This window comes from Equus asinus, chromosome X, assembly GCF_041296235.1.
Source record: "Equus asinus isolate D_3611 breed Donkey chromosome X, EquAss-T2T_v2, whole genome shotgun sequence".
In the NCBI taxonomy this organism is placed as follows: Eukaryota; Metazoa; Chordata; class Mammalia; order Perissodactyla; family Equidae; genus Equus; species Equus asinus.
In genome coordinates, this window is record NC_091820.1 from 122,761,414 (window position 1) to 122,779,898 (window position 18,485).

Below are 18,485 nucleotides of genomic sequence, written 5' to 3' on the forward strand. Positions count from 1 at the left end.
CGCAAGCCTTTCTTCTGCACAGTATTGTGAGCTCTGGGAGAGTGGAGACTGTATTCTCTTTGCCCAGCATAGGATTAAGTGGGGATAACGCATGGAAAACACTTAGCATGGGGCTTGATGTTTCATTTGTACTCAGTAGTGTTGTAATAAATAAGTGGGCACTCGTTAATTGTTGGTTGAATTTGAAGGAGAGAAGAGCTTCAGTTGGATAATAGTGTGAAGCCTTACTAATGGGCTAGCTGTAAACTGACCAGAGAAGTAATGGTATCACATAAAATGCCTCTGTTTTGGTTAATCAGTGTTTTAGTGTTTGCAGCTCTAGTGGTTTGGAAAGGAAGGAGAGAAATCTAGAGGGGAAAATTGGGTTGGTTATTTGTTCAGGATGGTGGAGGACTGTGTATGCCTCACACATGAGGGCTTTCATGTTTCTTCAACCTTCACTGCCCAGTATGGTGTTATTTTTGTTGTTTCCTTAGGCATTATATTTGTCAAGGCCTCTACCTAGAGTCTAGAATTCATCTTATCTGTCTATTTAACAAATACTTAATTGAGTGCCCAGTTACCCAAGCATATGCTAGACACTTTGGGTGCAGCCGTGAATAAGTATAGTTTAGCCTTAGAAGTATGTAAAGAATGCCATGGGAGAGCTGGGAAAGAGGACCATAATTAATTCTATCTGAGAAGTCAGAAGCCTTCATAGAAAGTGACATTTGAAATGTGTTCCCCTGGGAAAGAGATGCTGTAGGAGTCAAAGGGGGAAGAGTTTCAAGGAGGAGGAAGTGGTCAAAAGTATTAAGTAAGTATTAAATGCCAGCGCTATTTAAAGTAGAGTGCATGGCTCATTTAGCATTCAGTAAGGGCAAAATGGAGCACCCACAGTGTGTAGAATGCTGCCACAGCTTACGGCAAACAGAAGCAGAAGATACCAGGGGATCGATCAGTGGTGCTTCTGAATCCTTAGAGCAGTGGTACTTAACCAACTATTAAATCTGAAAGGGGAAGTGGGGGATTGTAGACAAGTATCTTTTTGGAAAAGGTTCTCGAGTGATTTTTGATGAACACTTTTGATTATGAACCATTGTCTTAGGACAGGGATTGGCAAACTTTGTGTAAAGGATCAGATAAAGAATATTTAAGGCTTTGCCAGCTGGATGGTCTCAGTTGCAGTCACAGACAATACACATAGAAATGAGCATGTCTGTGTTCCAATAAAACTTTATTTATAGAAACAGGTGACAGGGTGGATTGAGTTTGCAGGACCCCTGCCTTAGGGTATTTTTTGGGGAAAAACAGGTAGATTTCTTCCTGAAGATTTGTTCACTGTGCTCATTGCCATCTGTATAACTAAGTGTACATGCATGATGAGTGTATTCATATAAATGTGAATGTTTTTATTATTTTTTTTTAAGACTGGCACCTGAGCTAGCAACTGTTGCCAATCTTTTTTTTTTATTGCTTTTTCTCCCCAAATTCCCCCAGTACATAGTTGTATACTTTTAGTTGTGGGTCCTTCTAGTTGTGGCATGTGGGATGCTGCCTCAGCATTGCCTGATGAGCGGTGCCATATCCGCGCCCAGGATCCAAACCAGTGAAACCCTGGGCTGCTGAAGCAGAGCGTGTGAACTCAAGCACTTGGCCACGGGGCTGGCCCCCAATATGAATGTTTTTAAAGGCTCAGATTATGGCAGGCAAATTAATTTTAATGTGTGCAGATATTTTACCTGTCATTTTTATTAAAATGAAGTTTGCTTTACTTTGGAGGTGATTAAGGAGAATGAATAAGGCCAAAGAGAAACTTCACGTCTAATGATGGAGAAAATCAGGTCTTTGACTATTATTGACTAAGTTAATTTTTTAAATTCACAAATAACTTTTTTCCTTTGCTTTCATTTAGTACTTCTTTGTGATTGGGAATACTGTAAATTTATGTCATTATATAATTGCTTCTCATTTATTTGTGCTAGTGGAGGAGAGCTCAAACCGATAATATAAAGTAATCTGTGTCTGGTTTGGGGGGATGTCTCGGCGCTCACTCGAGCATGGATGTGCGTTTGGGATTCTTCACGGATGAAGAATAGCGGGGCAGTTTAGAATGCCCTCAGCCTGAAAGACCTACACCTGGAAAAAGCCGAAACCTAAAGATCTGAGCTCAGAAAAAGTCTGTCTGAACCTTTCAGATGAAAAAAGAAACTTCAAAAGCTCCAATAAGAGAATTTATATTCCTCATCAATGATGATTCATAAAGTTGGATGGAGTTGGAGTATGTGATATTCAGAGCAAGGTCAGGAGACGAGGTTAAAACTTGATAGGCTTACTTAGTTCATTGCCCTCCCATTTCCAAAAGACTTCTGAAATGATTCAGTAACTGCCTAGGTTTAGTCTCTTATTCTAGTAAAAACTACTTTTCAGTGGCCCTGTTTTTTAGAAATACTTGGAATTTAAGATCCTAATCTGTCAGGTTTGTTACTTTTCAATGACTTTGACACCTTTCAGATTTCGTTTTTGCTTTCTAGCTTTCCATTTAGACCTAATTATTATATTATATAAATCTTAATAAGTTTGTGTTTTTATGAGACCTTCTTGATAATGCTGTATTTTTAAAATTGTAGCTATAAGATAGACCAGAAACAGTTACGAGTTTATGTTCTACCCTCCTGTGCAGTGGTATTCTTTTTAGGAATTTTTAACAAAGAAAGTGGACAACTGTCGGTTAACCAGGTAATTCAGAGGTCACTCTGTTTTCTAACTGTGTTAGCCATGTGAGGTGTTACTATAAATAAAGCAATGAACCTGGAGTTAGGAGGATTTTTTAGGCAGCTCTGAAAACTTGCCCCAGCTGCTCTGTCCTGCTTTCTAGTTTTTACTAGAGGTAGTGTTATCTGTTATTAAAAACAACAAACAAACAAATACCAGTGTAAGGTGAACTGCTCTCACTTTATTTTTGTCTTGTGTCTCCTGTGAAAATAGCCTAGGTACCCTGTTCCCAACTCCAGGTGCTTTTTAGCATTTTTTCTTTGCCTGCAGACTGAAGAATATGACCTCTTTTTGAACCTCTTTTGCATTCTCTGTATGTTGGTAGCCATTTTCTTGGAGCAGGCATCTTGAGAGTAGTAACTGCTTGGCTATGAGAATTTGTACATATACACTGGTGGTCAGTTACTGACATGCATAGTAGAGACACGGCAGTTAAGCTGGGCAAAGCTAAGTCTTAGCCCTTCCTGCCTTACCTCTGTATGCTTCTGTCTAGCCATCAGATTCCAGCTTTTCCCCAAGAGCCTTCTCTTTCTGCCTATCCTAAAAGTTGGCAATCTCATTTTAGTTTTACCTTGTATCTATCTGTGGTCTTAGTGGAGTTTTCCCTAAGCTTCCCCCGTAACTACTGAGAAGGCAGTATTTTTCCTTTTGTTCCTTAAGACTTCTTCCTTTTGCAAACTGAATTTCAGTCCTGGCCTACTTCAGTTGACTGAAGAGCAGGTATGTCCCAGCCTCTGGGTCCTGCAGGACTTTAGCGCAGTCATAGTCCTTTCAGTTCCTTTTGTCTCCTCTCATGCGTGGCTTAGTTCCTCTTTCATCTATGGTCAGCTCCTTGAGACTCTGCTTATGTGGCACAACTTAACCATGACATAGTATAGCTTCACAGACAGTAGAATGGTGGTTACTAGGTGGGGGAAATGGGGAGATACTGGTCATAGGGTACCAAGTGGCAGTTATGTAGGGTAAATAAGTCTAGAGATCTGATGTACAGCAGGATGACTATAGTTAGTAATACTATACTGTATACTGGAAATTTGCTAAGAGTAGATTTCGGTGCTTTCACCTCAGGCACAAAAAAGTGCTAACTTGTGAAGAGGTGGATATGTTAGTTAGCTTAATTGTAGTAATTATTTCACTATGTATATGTGTATTAAAACATCATGCTGTACATCCTAAATATATATTATTGTGGTTAAAAATTTTTTTTAAAAGTTAATATAGCTTCTAACCATACTATAAAGATGACATGCAAATGTCTGTAATAGGATGGGGCCTCTTCTTCCAGTCTCCGCATTTAGAAGGGGTAATTGACTATTGAGGTGTACTAGGTCTGCTCGGTAACAAACTGAATAGAGGAGCAAAAGTCAAAGAAAAATCGTTATGATTCCGCTGCAGCTGGATTGTTGCCTCAATGTTACCTTTCCAAATCCCAGCTCAGACTGTTTAAATATTTTTAGACATACTTGATGATAATTATGTTAAATCTGTAGGTATTAGAAACATGAATGAGAAAAAATGTCATAAGATATTAAAATCTTCAATAACAAGGTAAGCTTAAAATCAACAGATTTATTGAGCACTACTTTGTAAGGCACAGTGTTAGTCTTCCAAAAAACTCAGTCTAGAAGCAATTTATGGATAAAATCTATATATTTATAAAGATAATTATCCATACAGGGGAGTAAAATGATAAGAGCCAAAATGAATATTATATCTTAAGTCTCATAGGAGTTCAGGAGAAAAGAATTATTTCAGGAGTTGGAATATAGCGCAGTAGACTTAAAGATAGCAGTTACTTTCCTGTTTTGTGTTCATAGGTACACAAGCAGATATAAATTTTATATTTAGTTTTATTATGGATAATTTTTGCTATTTTGTTTGTATCTCACCAGAATTTCATATACAAGCAGGTATTTCTGCTTGTATATGAATGCTGCATAAAATAGATCCCAAAAATTCTAATTGAGAAAAATTCCTACTCCTAATCTTGAAAAGAATTTTCCACTCTCTAAAAACATTTTTATTGGTATGTCTTCCTCTTTCTTTTCTTCCTTGAGAGAAACTGACAAAATAAAAGAATAAATTTTTTCTCACTTAAAAAAAAAATATATCCATCCTAAGTTGCTGTAGTTAACTGATTACACTTTGGGAAGATTTGAATTTATAACCAGCCAAAACACATTTTGATATATTTTGGACATTTGATTTCCTTCCCATTCTCAATCAACTGAGAGATGAGGATTAAAGACATTTGGAAGAGTATTCCCAATGTTTTTAAAATAATTTTTTGTATATAAAAATATTTTTGCCCATTGTAGAAAAATCAGAAAATACAAGAAATTATGATGAAGAAAACCAACCAGCCAGAGATGGCCACTCAGCATTTGCTATATTTACTTCCACCTATTTTCAAAGAATGTGTTATAAACGTAATTGGGATCATAATTCACATAATTTTGTATCCTTCATTTTTTTCACTTAATAATTTTACATAAGCCTTTTCCCAGGCCACTAAAATTTCTTTGGAAAGAGTGGCTATGAAATATTCCTATATATGGATGTACTATAATTTGTTTAAACGTTTTCAATTGTTGTTTTCCATAGGTGGTTTTACATTTTGGGCTATTCTAAGTAGTTGTACAATGAGCGTGATTGTATATAAATCATTTGAGTCTGAATTTTTTAGACTAGATTAATAGAAGTAAAATTACTGCATCAGAGAATATAAACTTTTTGAAAGCCCTTTGATAAATAAGGCAAATTACTGTCCAGAGCATGTACCGATTTCCAGCAGTATGTGAGAGTGCCAGTCTCGCTGTATCTTTGCCAGTGTTGAGCCTGCTACAGTATTTTTAACAGTACCTCTCCTTTCATTTTTGCTTTCTAATTGAATTCATTTTCTTTTTCAAAATGTACCTATGCAAACCCATTTTAGATGTAATTTCAAGATGAACCGCCTGCAGTAGAGTTCTTAATGAAGTGGGGTAATGTTCGATTTATTAAGTTAAAAAAACCAGGTTGCAAAATGGTATGTACAGAATTACATAGAAAAATGCTTTCACATAAGCATTGTAACACTGTAAGGGCGTCTCTGCTTGGTGAGTATAAGTGATTTTAAAGTTTTCTTTCTACTCTTTTGTGTTTTCCAAAATTTCTGTAATATGTCTATTTTTTAATTAGAAATGTGATTAACTAAAATAATAGAACCTCATAATTGAGCTGCAATACAAATGCCCCACCTCCTCAAGAATTTATAAGCCACCTAAAAGTATTAACAACTTTCCCTGCTTGATAATTTGGCCCAGTAATTCTTTTTGCTGTAATACTTTGAAGTTTCTATATTTATTTAAGGAAGTAGAGTATTTCTCTAGTACTAATAGTGGGCACTGGCCCTCATGTTTTCTGGGAAGTACCTGTATTGAAAATGTTTCTGTTTCTGACTTATGAGTAATTTTTAAATGATAGCTTGAATGAGGGGTTGAATGTTTGACTTGCTTAGAGAAATATAAGGAATTTCATTGGAATTTCTATTAGCCCCTTGGGACACCAAAATTGCTTAGGGCGAAGTAATCTAAAAGTTAGGATGGTAAGTGTTCTTTATGTTAAAATTAGTAAAGAAGAATGAGAATAGTTCAGAATGAGGTATCTAGCGACCAAGAAACAAATGAACAGTTTTTAAGATTTATCTTGCTGTGGACTTATTTTGGCATGGCATTTATAGCTAGGGGAAAGCCTCATTAAAAGTCTGCTCAATACAGTATACTGTGATATGTTAATCAAAACCATTAACAATCATTATATACTTTTTCTAAAGAATTTTTTCCTAAATTCAGAGCATGAGCTAGTTAAACAATATGAATTATCCAATAAAGTCAGAAGATAAGGTATATTAAAATATTTTGAAAGAATCTTCTTTTATCTGTTTGCCTGAGTTCATAATGTAAGAGGTAAGTAACAGATTAAATTATAATAGATGAGCTTATTTTCACAGTCAACTTGACATCACAAAATATTGTTAGAGTTCGAAGTATTTAAAAATCTACCTAATTCTTTTATCCTTTCTCCTTCCCTCACTTAAAATTGATTTTACCAGGTTCCCAAGTAGTATGTGAGTTTTTCCCCAAAGATTCTCATTGATTAAGTGGAAATGTGAAGGAAAAATTGTTTCTGGTATGAGACATTCTCCCCAGTAACTCGTTTTCGGGAAAATCTGGATTGTGGCAAGGCCTAACTTATGCACAGCTTACATTCCTGATTTGCAACATTTCAAATTTTCTCTTGACCACAGTGAAACAACAGACATTAATAATATTCCATTAATTTTTTTCAGTGTTTAACATGGGAAAAAAATACCCCCAGTACAATTTTATTTGAATTGCTTCTAGGTGAGAAAACAAGAAAAATAGCATAATTTAGTTACAAAAGTTTTCAATAACCAATTTGTTTTCCTTGACAGAGATTGATATGCCTCTAACCTGATATCACGGCCTTAGCAAAACCATACACTAATAATATTATTTTATTGTTTTGCTGTAGATGTGTTCTTTGTGCCATTGTCCTGGAGCAACAATTGGTTGTGATGTGAAAACATGTCACAGGACATACCACTACCACTGTGCATTGCATGATAAAGCTCAAATACGAGAGAAACCTTCACAAGGAATTTACATGTAATTATTTAACTTCTCTAAGTTTTTTTAAACAGTCATACTTTCTTTAGGCTTTTATAAAAAATTTCCCCATTTCAAAGCATTTCATCATCATTATAAATGGTGTTTTGGTAAGGAATTTAATGCTTAGAGAAATGGCAAAGGAAGTTTAATAAGATTTTTAGAATCCAACTTGTGAGTGGGGTGAAGTATAATGCTCATTTTCTTGATTTGAAAAGTGAGTTTAGTTTGTTTACTTGATAATTTTTGTTCTTCATTTCCTATAGGGTTTATTGCCGAAAACACAAGAAAACTGCACATAACTCTGAAGGTATGTCATTCAGCCACTTTTCATTTTCAAGAAGATATTTGAGTAAAATATGAGTGAATTATACTATATTAAGTTTTACCATAAAATGTATCTTAATATACTTTGAAGAATTAACTTTGAAGAATTAAGAAAAGCGTTAGGATAAACTAATGTACATAGTGAAAAATTTACGGAATTTTTAGGAAAACTTTTACCCCAAAGTTCTTGTAAAGAGTCCGTTAAGAGTATATTTATCTTTAGGAGGAAATGATGCTAGTGGTTACAGATTTCTGTGTTCATGTAAGTGTGTTAGTAGATTGTAAGGGTAATAGTTCGGATCCTTGCAACTGTCAGATAAGAAAATGTGAACTGGAGAGACTAGTACATTTTGTGATCTCCAGCCTTTCTGTTAAATTTTTATTCACATTGTAGTACTTTTTTTTATACAGACGTGTTCATAAGAAGTAATCAGTTTTAAAATATAAACTTTTTAAATTATTTTATAGTTGGTTTCCCACTTAAATTTTCTACAAAACCAGGTTAGTCATGTTTATATATAGACAGCCAAATTGTACTTGGTCTTTAAAAGGTATGAGAAAGTTCTCAAATTGAATTCTGTCTTGTTTCAGATGGTTTTGATACTTTTACTAGCAGTTTAAAAAGATTTAGATTTAATCTGAGATTGTTCTATCTTTCCATTTAGATTAGAGATCTTTAAACTTTTTGTTAGCTTCTGAGAACGTGTTGTGTAGAATTAGATTGGTTTGAACCTATTGTTTTAGGAAGTTGTTTCCTGTATGAAGATTTACTTAATTATCGGTGCTAGCATGTTAAAATTCATGGCCCTTTTTGATCTCAGATCTTGGCTTTATAATACAAAATAGTATTGTTTCCACTTCGGGACTCCAGATTAGTCCAAATATTTTAAAAGTACTGGTTAAAAATACAGTTTTTAGGGGCCAGCCCGGTGGTGTAGTGGTTGGGTTTGTGGGCTCTGCTTTGGTGGTCCAGGGTTTGCTGGTTCAGGTCCTCGGCACAGACCTACACACTGCTCGTTGAGCCATACTGTGGCAGCATCCCACATACAGAATAAAGGAGGATTGGCACAGATGTTAGCTCAGGGCTGATCTTCCTCACCAAAAAAAAGAAATATATATATGTGTCTAGTTTTTAGCAAAACCTTGTCTTCAAGGTAAACAGATTGGATAAATAATAAGAACAATGTTTTTGAGGGGTGAGAGAAAGTGCAACTGATAAACCTTCATAGTGTTTTAAGGTTTTTTCCACACTTAATTCTAGAATTGAATTGAAAAATCCTTTGTGAAAGGTTAAGAGTAAGCTTTCCCACCTTTCATTACTTCAGATTTTAACAGTGTGTTTATTTGATTCTCTTTAAGATTGTAGTGACCATATATGGTAAGCCAAGAATTGAGACTTATGATCTGACAAATACAAGTATATTAGCGTACTGGGGCAGGATATTTGAGGATGACAATAATGATTAATATCGACATCTCCCCTTTTATTCCCTAGATTTCTGAAGCTGATAGTACCATCTAGTGGTAGAGAAAAGTTACTGCAGACTACGTAAAGTAGAATAACTTTGACCACCTTTTTGCTTTGAGAAACTTACTAATGAGAAAGATCTAAATTCATACTTTTCACGACTTTTCTTTTAATGTGACTGGCAGGATTACTACAATTCAAATTTGTGATACAGTTGATTTAAATTTTGGGTTCAGTGTACGCTTTTGTAGCACCTTGGGGCCCCTTGGATTATTGACATATGTAGTGTGTTTATACTCATATTGTAGAACTTGAAGCATAATTTTGCAATTTAAAAGTATTACAGTTTATATTTATTGAATTTTGACTTTATCGTATTCATCTAGCCTGAATTGATTTGATATTGAGTGCTTTGTCAGAAACAGAACTTCCAATTATTTGATTGTTCTAACGGGAAACATATGTTCTACTTTATGATTGTAATTTATGATGGGGGTTTATAGGATTGTATTTCAGGGACTGTCTTTGAGAATTGTACTGTGCTAGTCTGTACAGCAAAGAGGAATTGATCCCTGTGACAGTTTCGTGATCATTTGCTATCTGTGGCTCACTACCTACTTTGCTAATACTTAAAATGGTAAATACTGTATAATTCAGTCTGTCCTGTTAGTTTGATATAGCATGAACTGTGTTTTGAAATATTAAATTAGAGAATCTCTTTACTGTCTCCATACTTTTGCCTTTTCCGGAATGTCTTATAGTTGGAATCATGTAGTATGTAGCCTTTTCAGATTGGCTCCTTTCATTTAGTTGGCCTTTTTGGGGGGACCGGGGGGATTAGTTGATATATAAATGGTTGTGAGAAAGGATCCCATAGGCTAGAAGAGATTGAAGGTACAGGAAGGAGGGTTCAGCCTCAAGAGGAGCCTTGTGCACAGGAAGCCCTGTGATGGGAGGACATTTCCGCTGTAATAGGAGAGAAGGAGGAGGATAGACAGTTTCTATCTGGTCTGTTTTCTTTGTGAGGGGTGTAGGGAGAGATGTGAGGGTTGGACGTGTGAAGACAGAGGAGAAGATTTGAAAGAATAGTTATGACGATTGGGAGAGGAAGTTTGCCTAGAGAAATGTAAGGTTTCCAGACTGGATGGAGGGCCCAGTTGAGGTTGGTAATCATGAATTTATGTAGCAATACCATCAGTCAGGTTGTGTGACTTTTCCTTCAGTAGTTCAGGATCCTGGATGTCACATGAAGTGCTTAGTTGGTTAATTCAGAATTGGGATTTTGCCAAGGGGGTTTCACAAAGAAGTAAAGGGATAAGGGAACTTGGGATATTTGTAAGAGAGAAATCTAAGATAGGGAAGTGAAGGCGGGAAAATAAGAAGAAACAGGGAGGAATTAATAGACTGGTGGTCCTGGAAAGGTTGAAGAATGAGAATGAAATTACTTCAGAAAGCAATCATTTGTGGTCCCCAAGTGTGATACAGTGATTTCAGAGTTAGAACCATTTTAGGTGCTTATAAGGTGTCTGGGTGTCGTTATAGGAGTTGGATGGTTGATGGAAGACATCAGTGAAGATCAAGGAACTGAATGGCTAGGTGTTGCTTAGATTGTCTATGTGGACAGTTGAAATCACCCAGGATGATGGCAGGGGTTGGGATAGAGAAAAGGGCTGTGAGCTGTGTGCTCAGAAAAGTCTGAGCATGAGGTAGAATGATTGAGAGTTGGTAATTGTTAGCCACAAGGAGGGGAAGAACGTAGCGTAGTCTGTGGACGAGCAGAATTGCCATCATCTGAGAGTTTGTTAGAAAGGTCTAATGTCAAGTCCTACCCATGACCTACTAAATAGGAATCACCATTTTAACAAGGTCCTAGGTGGTTTGTATTCACATTAAAGTTTGAGAAGCAGTGGTTTAGCTGAATGACATGGACTTCAGAGGTACAGGGCTTTTTACAAGGGGATCGAGAACTAATGGCTCAACAGTGCTGTCTCTGGTAGAACTTCCGTGCTGACGGAAATGTTCTTTGTTTACACCAACATGGTAGCCACTAGCCACATGGCGGTTATTGAGCAGTTACAATGGTGTGCTGTCCTCCTATTCTTAATAGAAGTTTATATGTTACAAATGAGCAGGAATAGCTAGAATTAAACTCTGCATCTTATGTGAGTTTTCCCCATTCCCATCTTATGTGTGTTTAGATAATAAGTATATTCTTTTTTTTAAGTAGTATTTCCAAAATGTCAAATATTGGTAATAGCAGATAGCTCTGGCTTATAGCTGATGCTAGGCTCTGTTTTGTAGAAGTACTTTAATTTGATAACTTACCATCACTAAACATTTGAGAACCTACAAGGAACTGTGATTGCGTGTAAAGGGTGGTTCTTTTAAAATCATTTTCATTAAGGAGTTAAGACCTTTGTATTTAATAACTTATATGGAGCAAAGTAATCTGTGATGAGATAGAAAATGGTCTCTAGAGTAGATGCTGAGTGTTAGCTATTTACAGTAAGAATGTGTAGAATTTTAGTCATGATCACAAACAACCTCTGCTCAGTTTAGGTTCTTGGAATTGTAAGGAGCCAAACTTGTGGTTTATTATTTTTCTTAAATTACCCAAGATAGAATATTTTGCATGAGATGGCTGCTCAAGAAATGTTTGTAACCTCTTCATTTTCTTTGGCTTGAAACTAAGCATGGTATTTAATGTGTCACTTATTTTTTGGTGATACCTCCTTGTCCTATAGCCTCTCTTGTGCCAGGTTTTAGTTGTGCAAAATGAGTTAATAAAACAGGATTTCAGGGCTGGCCTGGTGGCATAGTGGTTAAGTTTGGCACACTCTGCTTCAGCAGCTTGGGTTTGTGGGTTCGGATCCCGGGTGTGGGCGGCCTACACAACTCATCAGCCACGCTCTGGCGGCAGCCCACATATAAAATAGAGGAAGACTGGCACAGATGTTACCTCAGGGGCTAATCTTTCTCAGCAAAAAAAAAAAAGAAAGAAAGATTGGCGACAGATGTTAGCAGCTCAGGGCTAATATTCCTCAGAAAAAAACAAAAACGAAAAAACAGAGTTTCAGGGTTTTTTTGGGAGGGGAGTGGAGGAGAACACAATTTAGTGACAGGTATGTGACCAACTGATTAAAATACAGTGTTCAGAAACTTTATGTTAGAGATTGCGTGTCCAATCATGTAACTGGATTTGTTCCAGGAAGTAGGGTCACCATAGTTCTATTAGAAGTATGTTGAAAGTGTGTTGTTCATGTACATTCAGCCTTTGTCTGCTGTAATAGTCCCTTAATATTTCTTTTCCCTTGTTCTTTTTCTCTAGAATATGTTGTAACTTTCAATCTTCATTACTTTTATTAAATGGAAGTTTAGGGAGATTTTAATATGATATCAAAGTCTTGAAAAACCTTTTAAGTTTAGTAGCATTGAACAGATATATGAAGTACTGGAAAGGCAGTTTCCTACACTAGTTGAATATGGACTTTAAAATCAGATCTATATTTGAATCTTAGCTCTACCACTTACTAGTCACATGATCTTGGGCAAGTTATTTAGTCTCTCTAAGAGCCTTAGATACTGCGTCTGTAAAATGGGGATTTGAAAAAAGCCCACTTCATAGGGTTATTGTAAGGAATAAATGAAATAGTGCATGTAAAGCCTCCAGTCTTCCTTGCGTAGCAGCCTAAGGATTTAAAGCAGAGGTTCTGATGCTTATCCCAACCTTAATGCTTGTCCTTTTGCTTTTTCTTTTTAAAAAAAATTCCAGCATTATTGAGTGCCTGCTGAGTGTGGGCGCATTGGGGATTTTAGAAGAGAAGCCCCTTTTGGACAGAGAGCTTCCGGTCTACACAAGATATGATAAGAGTAATGACTAACAATTGAATAGAACTGTGTAGTTTACGAAGCATTTTTCACAAACATTTTCTTAAAGTAGCCTTTTCAGGAAAGTGCTGTTGTCAGTCCCATTTGATAGACCAGGAGATTTTGCCTTATGAATGTTAAGTACTTTTACCAAATGAAGAACTAGTAACTGGCCGTCTTCACAATTCTGTCCAAGGGTCCTTTCTGCTTCATACTGTTAACTGACGTGAGAATTTAGGAGGGGGAAGGAAATACAGCTTGAAGCAGGAAATAAAAGATGAAGAAAACATTGATTAGGAAGGAGAAGAGAATTGGTAAAGGGACAGATAGGGCTTTACAGTACTAGGAGGAGGAAACTTGGTTTCCTGGTAAGTTGGTCACTTGCCGTGCCTCTCTGGGGCAATCAGAAAGGTAACAGAGGGGCCTGACTATTCTAAGGTGTCACAGACATCTGGGGGCTGTGTTCATAAAGGTTGGCAACACTTGGTGGCATAGGAAGGAAGACAACTTTATTTTGTCACCTACCTTATCAGCCTGGATTTTTAGAAATTGCAGCTGTGAATACAAGGGCAAGGTTTTATTTTTTATCATATTCATTTGTTTGAATAGATAAATGAACAATGTACAAAAATCAGCATTACAAAAGAGTATACACTGTAAGTAAGCTTTCCTCCCATCCTTGCCCTTGTATCTCAGTTTTCAAATTCCTTTGCTAAAAGCAGCCACTGCTATCAGTTTCTTGTATATCCTTCCAGAGCAATTCTGTACATACATAAGCGTACGTATAACTGTCCTTTTTCTCACTTCCAGGAGTATGTGAAAATGTGTATTTCCATGACAGTGGGTATTACCACTTTAAAAACATGTCTCATCTCTGCCACTCCCTAGCTTTGTGACCTTGGGCAAGATTATTTAACCTTTCTGAACTGACAGTGACTGATGACAGCCTCATGGGGTTATTGTGAGGCTCAAATGATAATGCATATAAGCTGCATAGCACATCTGGCATAGTCAAATCTCACAATGCTCAAATGTTAGCTCTTATATTTTGAATATTTCCAATCTATGTATTAAGTGGAAAAGGCAAGATGCAGAATAGTATGCGTAGAATCCCATTTGTTTGTGTGTCCTTTTAAAAAACACATGTGCACATACGAAAAAATAATAGTTGACATTTATTGAGAGTGTCATGTGCCAGGCAGTGTTCTAAATTAAGTATTTTACATGAACTAACTCATTTAATTCATTCAAGAACTCTCTGCGGTAGGTCTCAGGTAAGAGGACACACAGTCTGTGGCAGATCCAGGATTCAAAACCAGGCTCTCAACCCTGGAGGTTGAGAAAAGAAGCAGTTTACAGTGGTTCTGTTGGGGGGTGTGGGGGAAGTAAGAAGGAAGGGAAGCAAGAAAGCGAGGGTGCGGGCTGGCAGTGCAGAGCAGGTGGAATTAGAAGGTGGAAAGGAAGATTTTTACTTATTTTATGCAGATAGTTCTTTTATAATAATTATTTAAAAAAATTTGTTTAGTGTTAAAACAGTTTCACAATTTTGAATTGAGGGGAAGAAAACCCAATAAGTGACCACGAAAAATTTAAACAGAGGTGCTGTGACTAGCTTCATACTCACATTTTCATGTGCATTTTCAATTATTTTTTAGGATAAATTCCCAAAAGTAAAATCACTGGGTCAAAGGGTTTTCAGTCTTTTTAAGGTTCCTGATACATGCTGCCATATTACTTTGTAGAAAGATTGTGCTTAATTATTCCCATCAGCGGTGCATGAGTTTACCTCTCCTTTCACCATATTGGATGCTATAAATTCTTTTAATTACAGAGGTAGTACGTTGCCCGTTTTTCAAAAATTAGAATAGTACAGTAGTACTATTAAAGTAGTTCAATAAAGCCCTCCCTTCACCCCGAAATCACATTCTCTAGGAATAACTAGTAACAGTTTGGTGTGTATCTTCCCAGAGCCTTTTTTTACGTACATATATAGTGCATATGCACACTCTTTAAATATAATGACATCATGATATAGATACATAACATTATGCTACTTTTTTCATTCTGTGATATATCATAGACTTTCTTCCCTGTTGGTGCATGTAGATCCACCTCATTCTTTTTTTTTTGAGGAAGATTAGCCCTGAGCTAACTGCTGCCAATCCTTCTCTTTTTGCTGAGGAAGACTGGCCCTGAGCTAATATCCGTGCCCATCTTCCTCTACTTTATACGTGGGACGCCTACCACAGCATGGCTTTTGCCAAGCGGTGCCGTGTCCGCACCCGGGATCCGAACTGGCAAACCCCGGGCCGCCAAGAAGCGGAACATGTGAACTCAACCGCTGCGCCACTGGGCTGGCCCCGACCTCATTCTTTCTTAACAGTTTTATCTCACAGTATAAATAGAACCGTGGTTTATTTAAGGATTTCTCTAGTAATAAAAATCAGTTACATCTATTTTTTTCATGAATACAAATAAAATGGCATTGATCTTCCTTGTACATATATGCTTATGTACTTATACAAGTGATTCTATAGGGTAAAGTCCTAGAAGTGGGCTTGCCAGGTAGAAGGTTCTGTGCATTTACCATTGGGAATAAATACTGTCGCCTGTACCCAGTTTGTGCTCCCGCCAACAGTGTATGAGAGTGTCCAGTTCCCTACATCTGTCCTGGATATTATCAGGCTTTCATTTTTGTCCAACCGATTATCTCATTTAATTTTCATTTCTCTTATCACTATTAAGGTTGGGGTTCTGTTCATTTTTTTTTAGTTATTTATATTTCTTCTGTGAATTGCTAGTTCGTATCTTTTTTTTTAAAGATTTTATTTTTCCTTTTTCTCCCCAAAGCCCCCTGGTACATAGTTGTATATTTTTTTAGTTGGGGGTCCTTCTAGTTGTGGCATGCGGGATGCCACCTCAGCGTGGCTTGATGACTGGTGCCACGTCCGCACCCAGGATTCGAACCGGTGAAATCCTGGGCCGCTGAAGCAGAGTGTGCGAACTTAACCAGTCGGCCACGGGGCTGGCCCCCCAGTTCCTATCTTTTGCACATTTTTCTCTTGAGATTTATCTTTGTGAAATTGATTTGTAGTGCTCTCTGTAATATAGATAGTAATTTTCTGTTACTAAATGTGAATGATTTCCCAGTTTATCATTTGTCTTTTAACCTGGTTTATGGTGCTTTGTGCCATGCAAAGCTTTCTTAATTTTAGTCAAATCTTTCAGTCTCTTCCTTTATGGCTTCTTAGGTGTCCCAACCCCAAGATTATGAAACATATTCTCCTCCATTTTCTTCTGTTACATTTATAGTATATTATTGTATGATTAGATTTTTTGATCTGTCTCTAATTTTTTCATATGGTATAGGGAAAGAAATCTCAATTAAAAAAAATGGATAGCCAATAATGCCATTGTGTCTTTTCCCCACTCCTTTGAAATGCCACTGTTATCATACTCCCAATTCCCATATGCATATGAGTCTATTTTCAACCTTGTTTTCTCGTCTGTTGATGTATGTCTATGCCTGTGCCAGTATTTTAACTTCTGTTGCTTTATAGTATATTTTGATATCTTTTTTAAGAGATATTCTTGTGTATTTTACATTTATTCTTCCAGAAAACCATAGAATCAACTTAAAGTTCCATTTTATTGGCATTTCATTAAATTAAGTTAGTGAGAACTGAGATCATTCCAGTGTTGATCCTGTTCATCCAGAAGCATGGTCTATCTCAATGTTTTTTTGGTTTTTTTTAAAGATTTTATTCTTTTCCTTTTTCTCCCCAAAGCCCCCTGGTACATAGTTGTATATTCTTTGTTGTGGGTCCTTTTAGTTGTGGCATGTGGGACGCTGCCTCAGCGTGGTTTGATGAGTAGTGCCATGTCCGCGCCCAGGATTCGAACCAACGAAACACTGGGCAGCCTGCAGCGGAGCCCGCGAACTTAACCACTCGGCCACGGGGCCAGCCCCTATCTCAATGTTTTTTTGAGGCTTCTTCTATATTTTTATTTCTAACCCACTTTTTGTTGTTTATTATAGCTTTTTATAACGAAAGTCTGCTATTTTGATAGGTGAAAATGATATATCACTTAATTTACGCTTTGATTCTAGAGAAGTCAAATTTTCTAAGAGTATGTTTAACTACTTATATCCTGTGAATTATTTGATCATATGCTTGATCTATTTTTCTGTTGGGGTCTTAATCTTTTATAAGCTTATATCATAAAGATACTAATCCTTTTTCACAGGTATAGCAGATATTTTTCCAGTTTATTGTTTGCCTTTTAATTTTACCACTTTTTTTTTACTCGGAAGTTGGAAAGTCTAATATAGTTAAATCTGTTAATCTTTTGTGATTTTTTATTATTGCTCTTAATGACCCCTAAATTTGTATCCTGAATGATTCCATATTTAGGACAGACAAATGTGCCATATGGAAAACTAGTCATGTTGACCTGATAATGGAATCAGTTAAGTAATTTCTTATAGATGTTTAATAATGTAGTGTTATTATAGTGTTAGTGATTGTTTTCATTGTAAATAACAATATTATGTATATCATATGTATGATATAATATGTATCAGAATGATTGAAACATTTGATTATGATTTTTCATTCTAAGAATTTTTAATTTGGGGCAAGTGCAAGTGATTCTAACAGCTTTAACAAAATTCTGTGTCTTAAAAATTGTCAGTTTAGTTGTTTACAGTAGGTGATGTGTTCTGATAGGAAATTCACTGTAGTGTTGAGATCAGAAGATAGCTTTAATTGACTTCTTTGTCTTCACAGGGAGAGTTATTCACATGAATTTGTCTTGTTGTCTATAAAACACTATCTACTAACTTCTACCTTTTCCCCTTTTTTCCTCCCTCAAAATTCTACCCTAGTTATGTGAAGCTGCATTGATATAAATTTTTTTTTTTTTTTTTTTTTTTTTTAAAGATTTTATTTTTTCCTTTTTCTCCCCAAAGCCCCCCGGTACATATTTGTGTATTCTTCGTTGTGGGTTCCTCTAGTTGTGGCATGTGGGACGCTGCCTCAGCGTGGTCTGACGAGCAGTGCCATGTCCGCGCCCAGGATTCGAACCGACGAAACACTGGGCCGCCTGCAGCGCAGCACGCGAACTCAACCACTCGGCCACGGGGCCAGCCCCCTGCATTGATATAAATTTTTATTAACTATTTTGCAAACAATCTAATGCTCTCAGTTCCTTGAGTTTACATATTCAAATATACTAATTGAATTACCCTTTTCTTATAATAATGAATGTGCTTTTATTTCTAAAAAAACAAAAAACTTTTAAAGTATCTATTAGGAAAGATATTAGCATCAGAGAATAGGAGTTGATATGCTTTCTCATTGAGAAATTAGTCCCTGGAATTACAACCGATAACTTAT

General features: G+C 36.4%; 1 protein-coding gene across 8 annotated transcripts in view; it reads left to right on the plus strand.

The window, feature by feature from the left end:
- The window catches only part of PHF6 (PHD finger protein 6), a 52,665-nt gene that overhangs the window by 9,889 nt on the left and 24,291 nt on the right, over positions 1–18,485 (plus strand). For all 8 annotated transcript variants that reach the window (XM_070502098.1, XM_014829396.3, XM_070502096.1 and 5 more), the window contains 2 exons: positions 7,291–7,424; positions 7,691–7,734. In XM_070502098.1, coding sequence (XP_070358199.1) covers positions 7,291–7,424; positions 7,691–7,734 — 178 coding nt within the window. The remainder of the gene's footprint in view (positions 1–7,290; positions 7,425–7,690; positions 7,735–18,485) is intronic.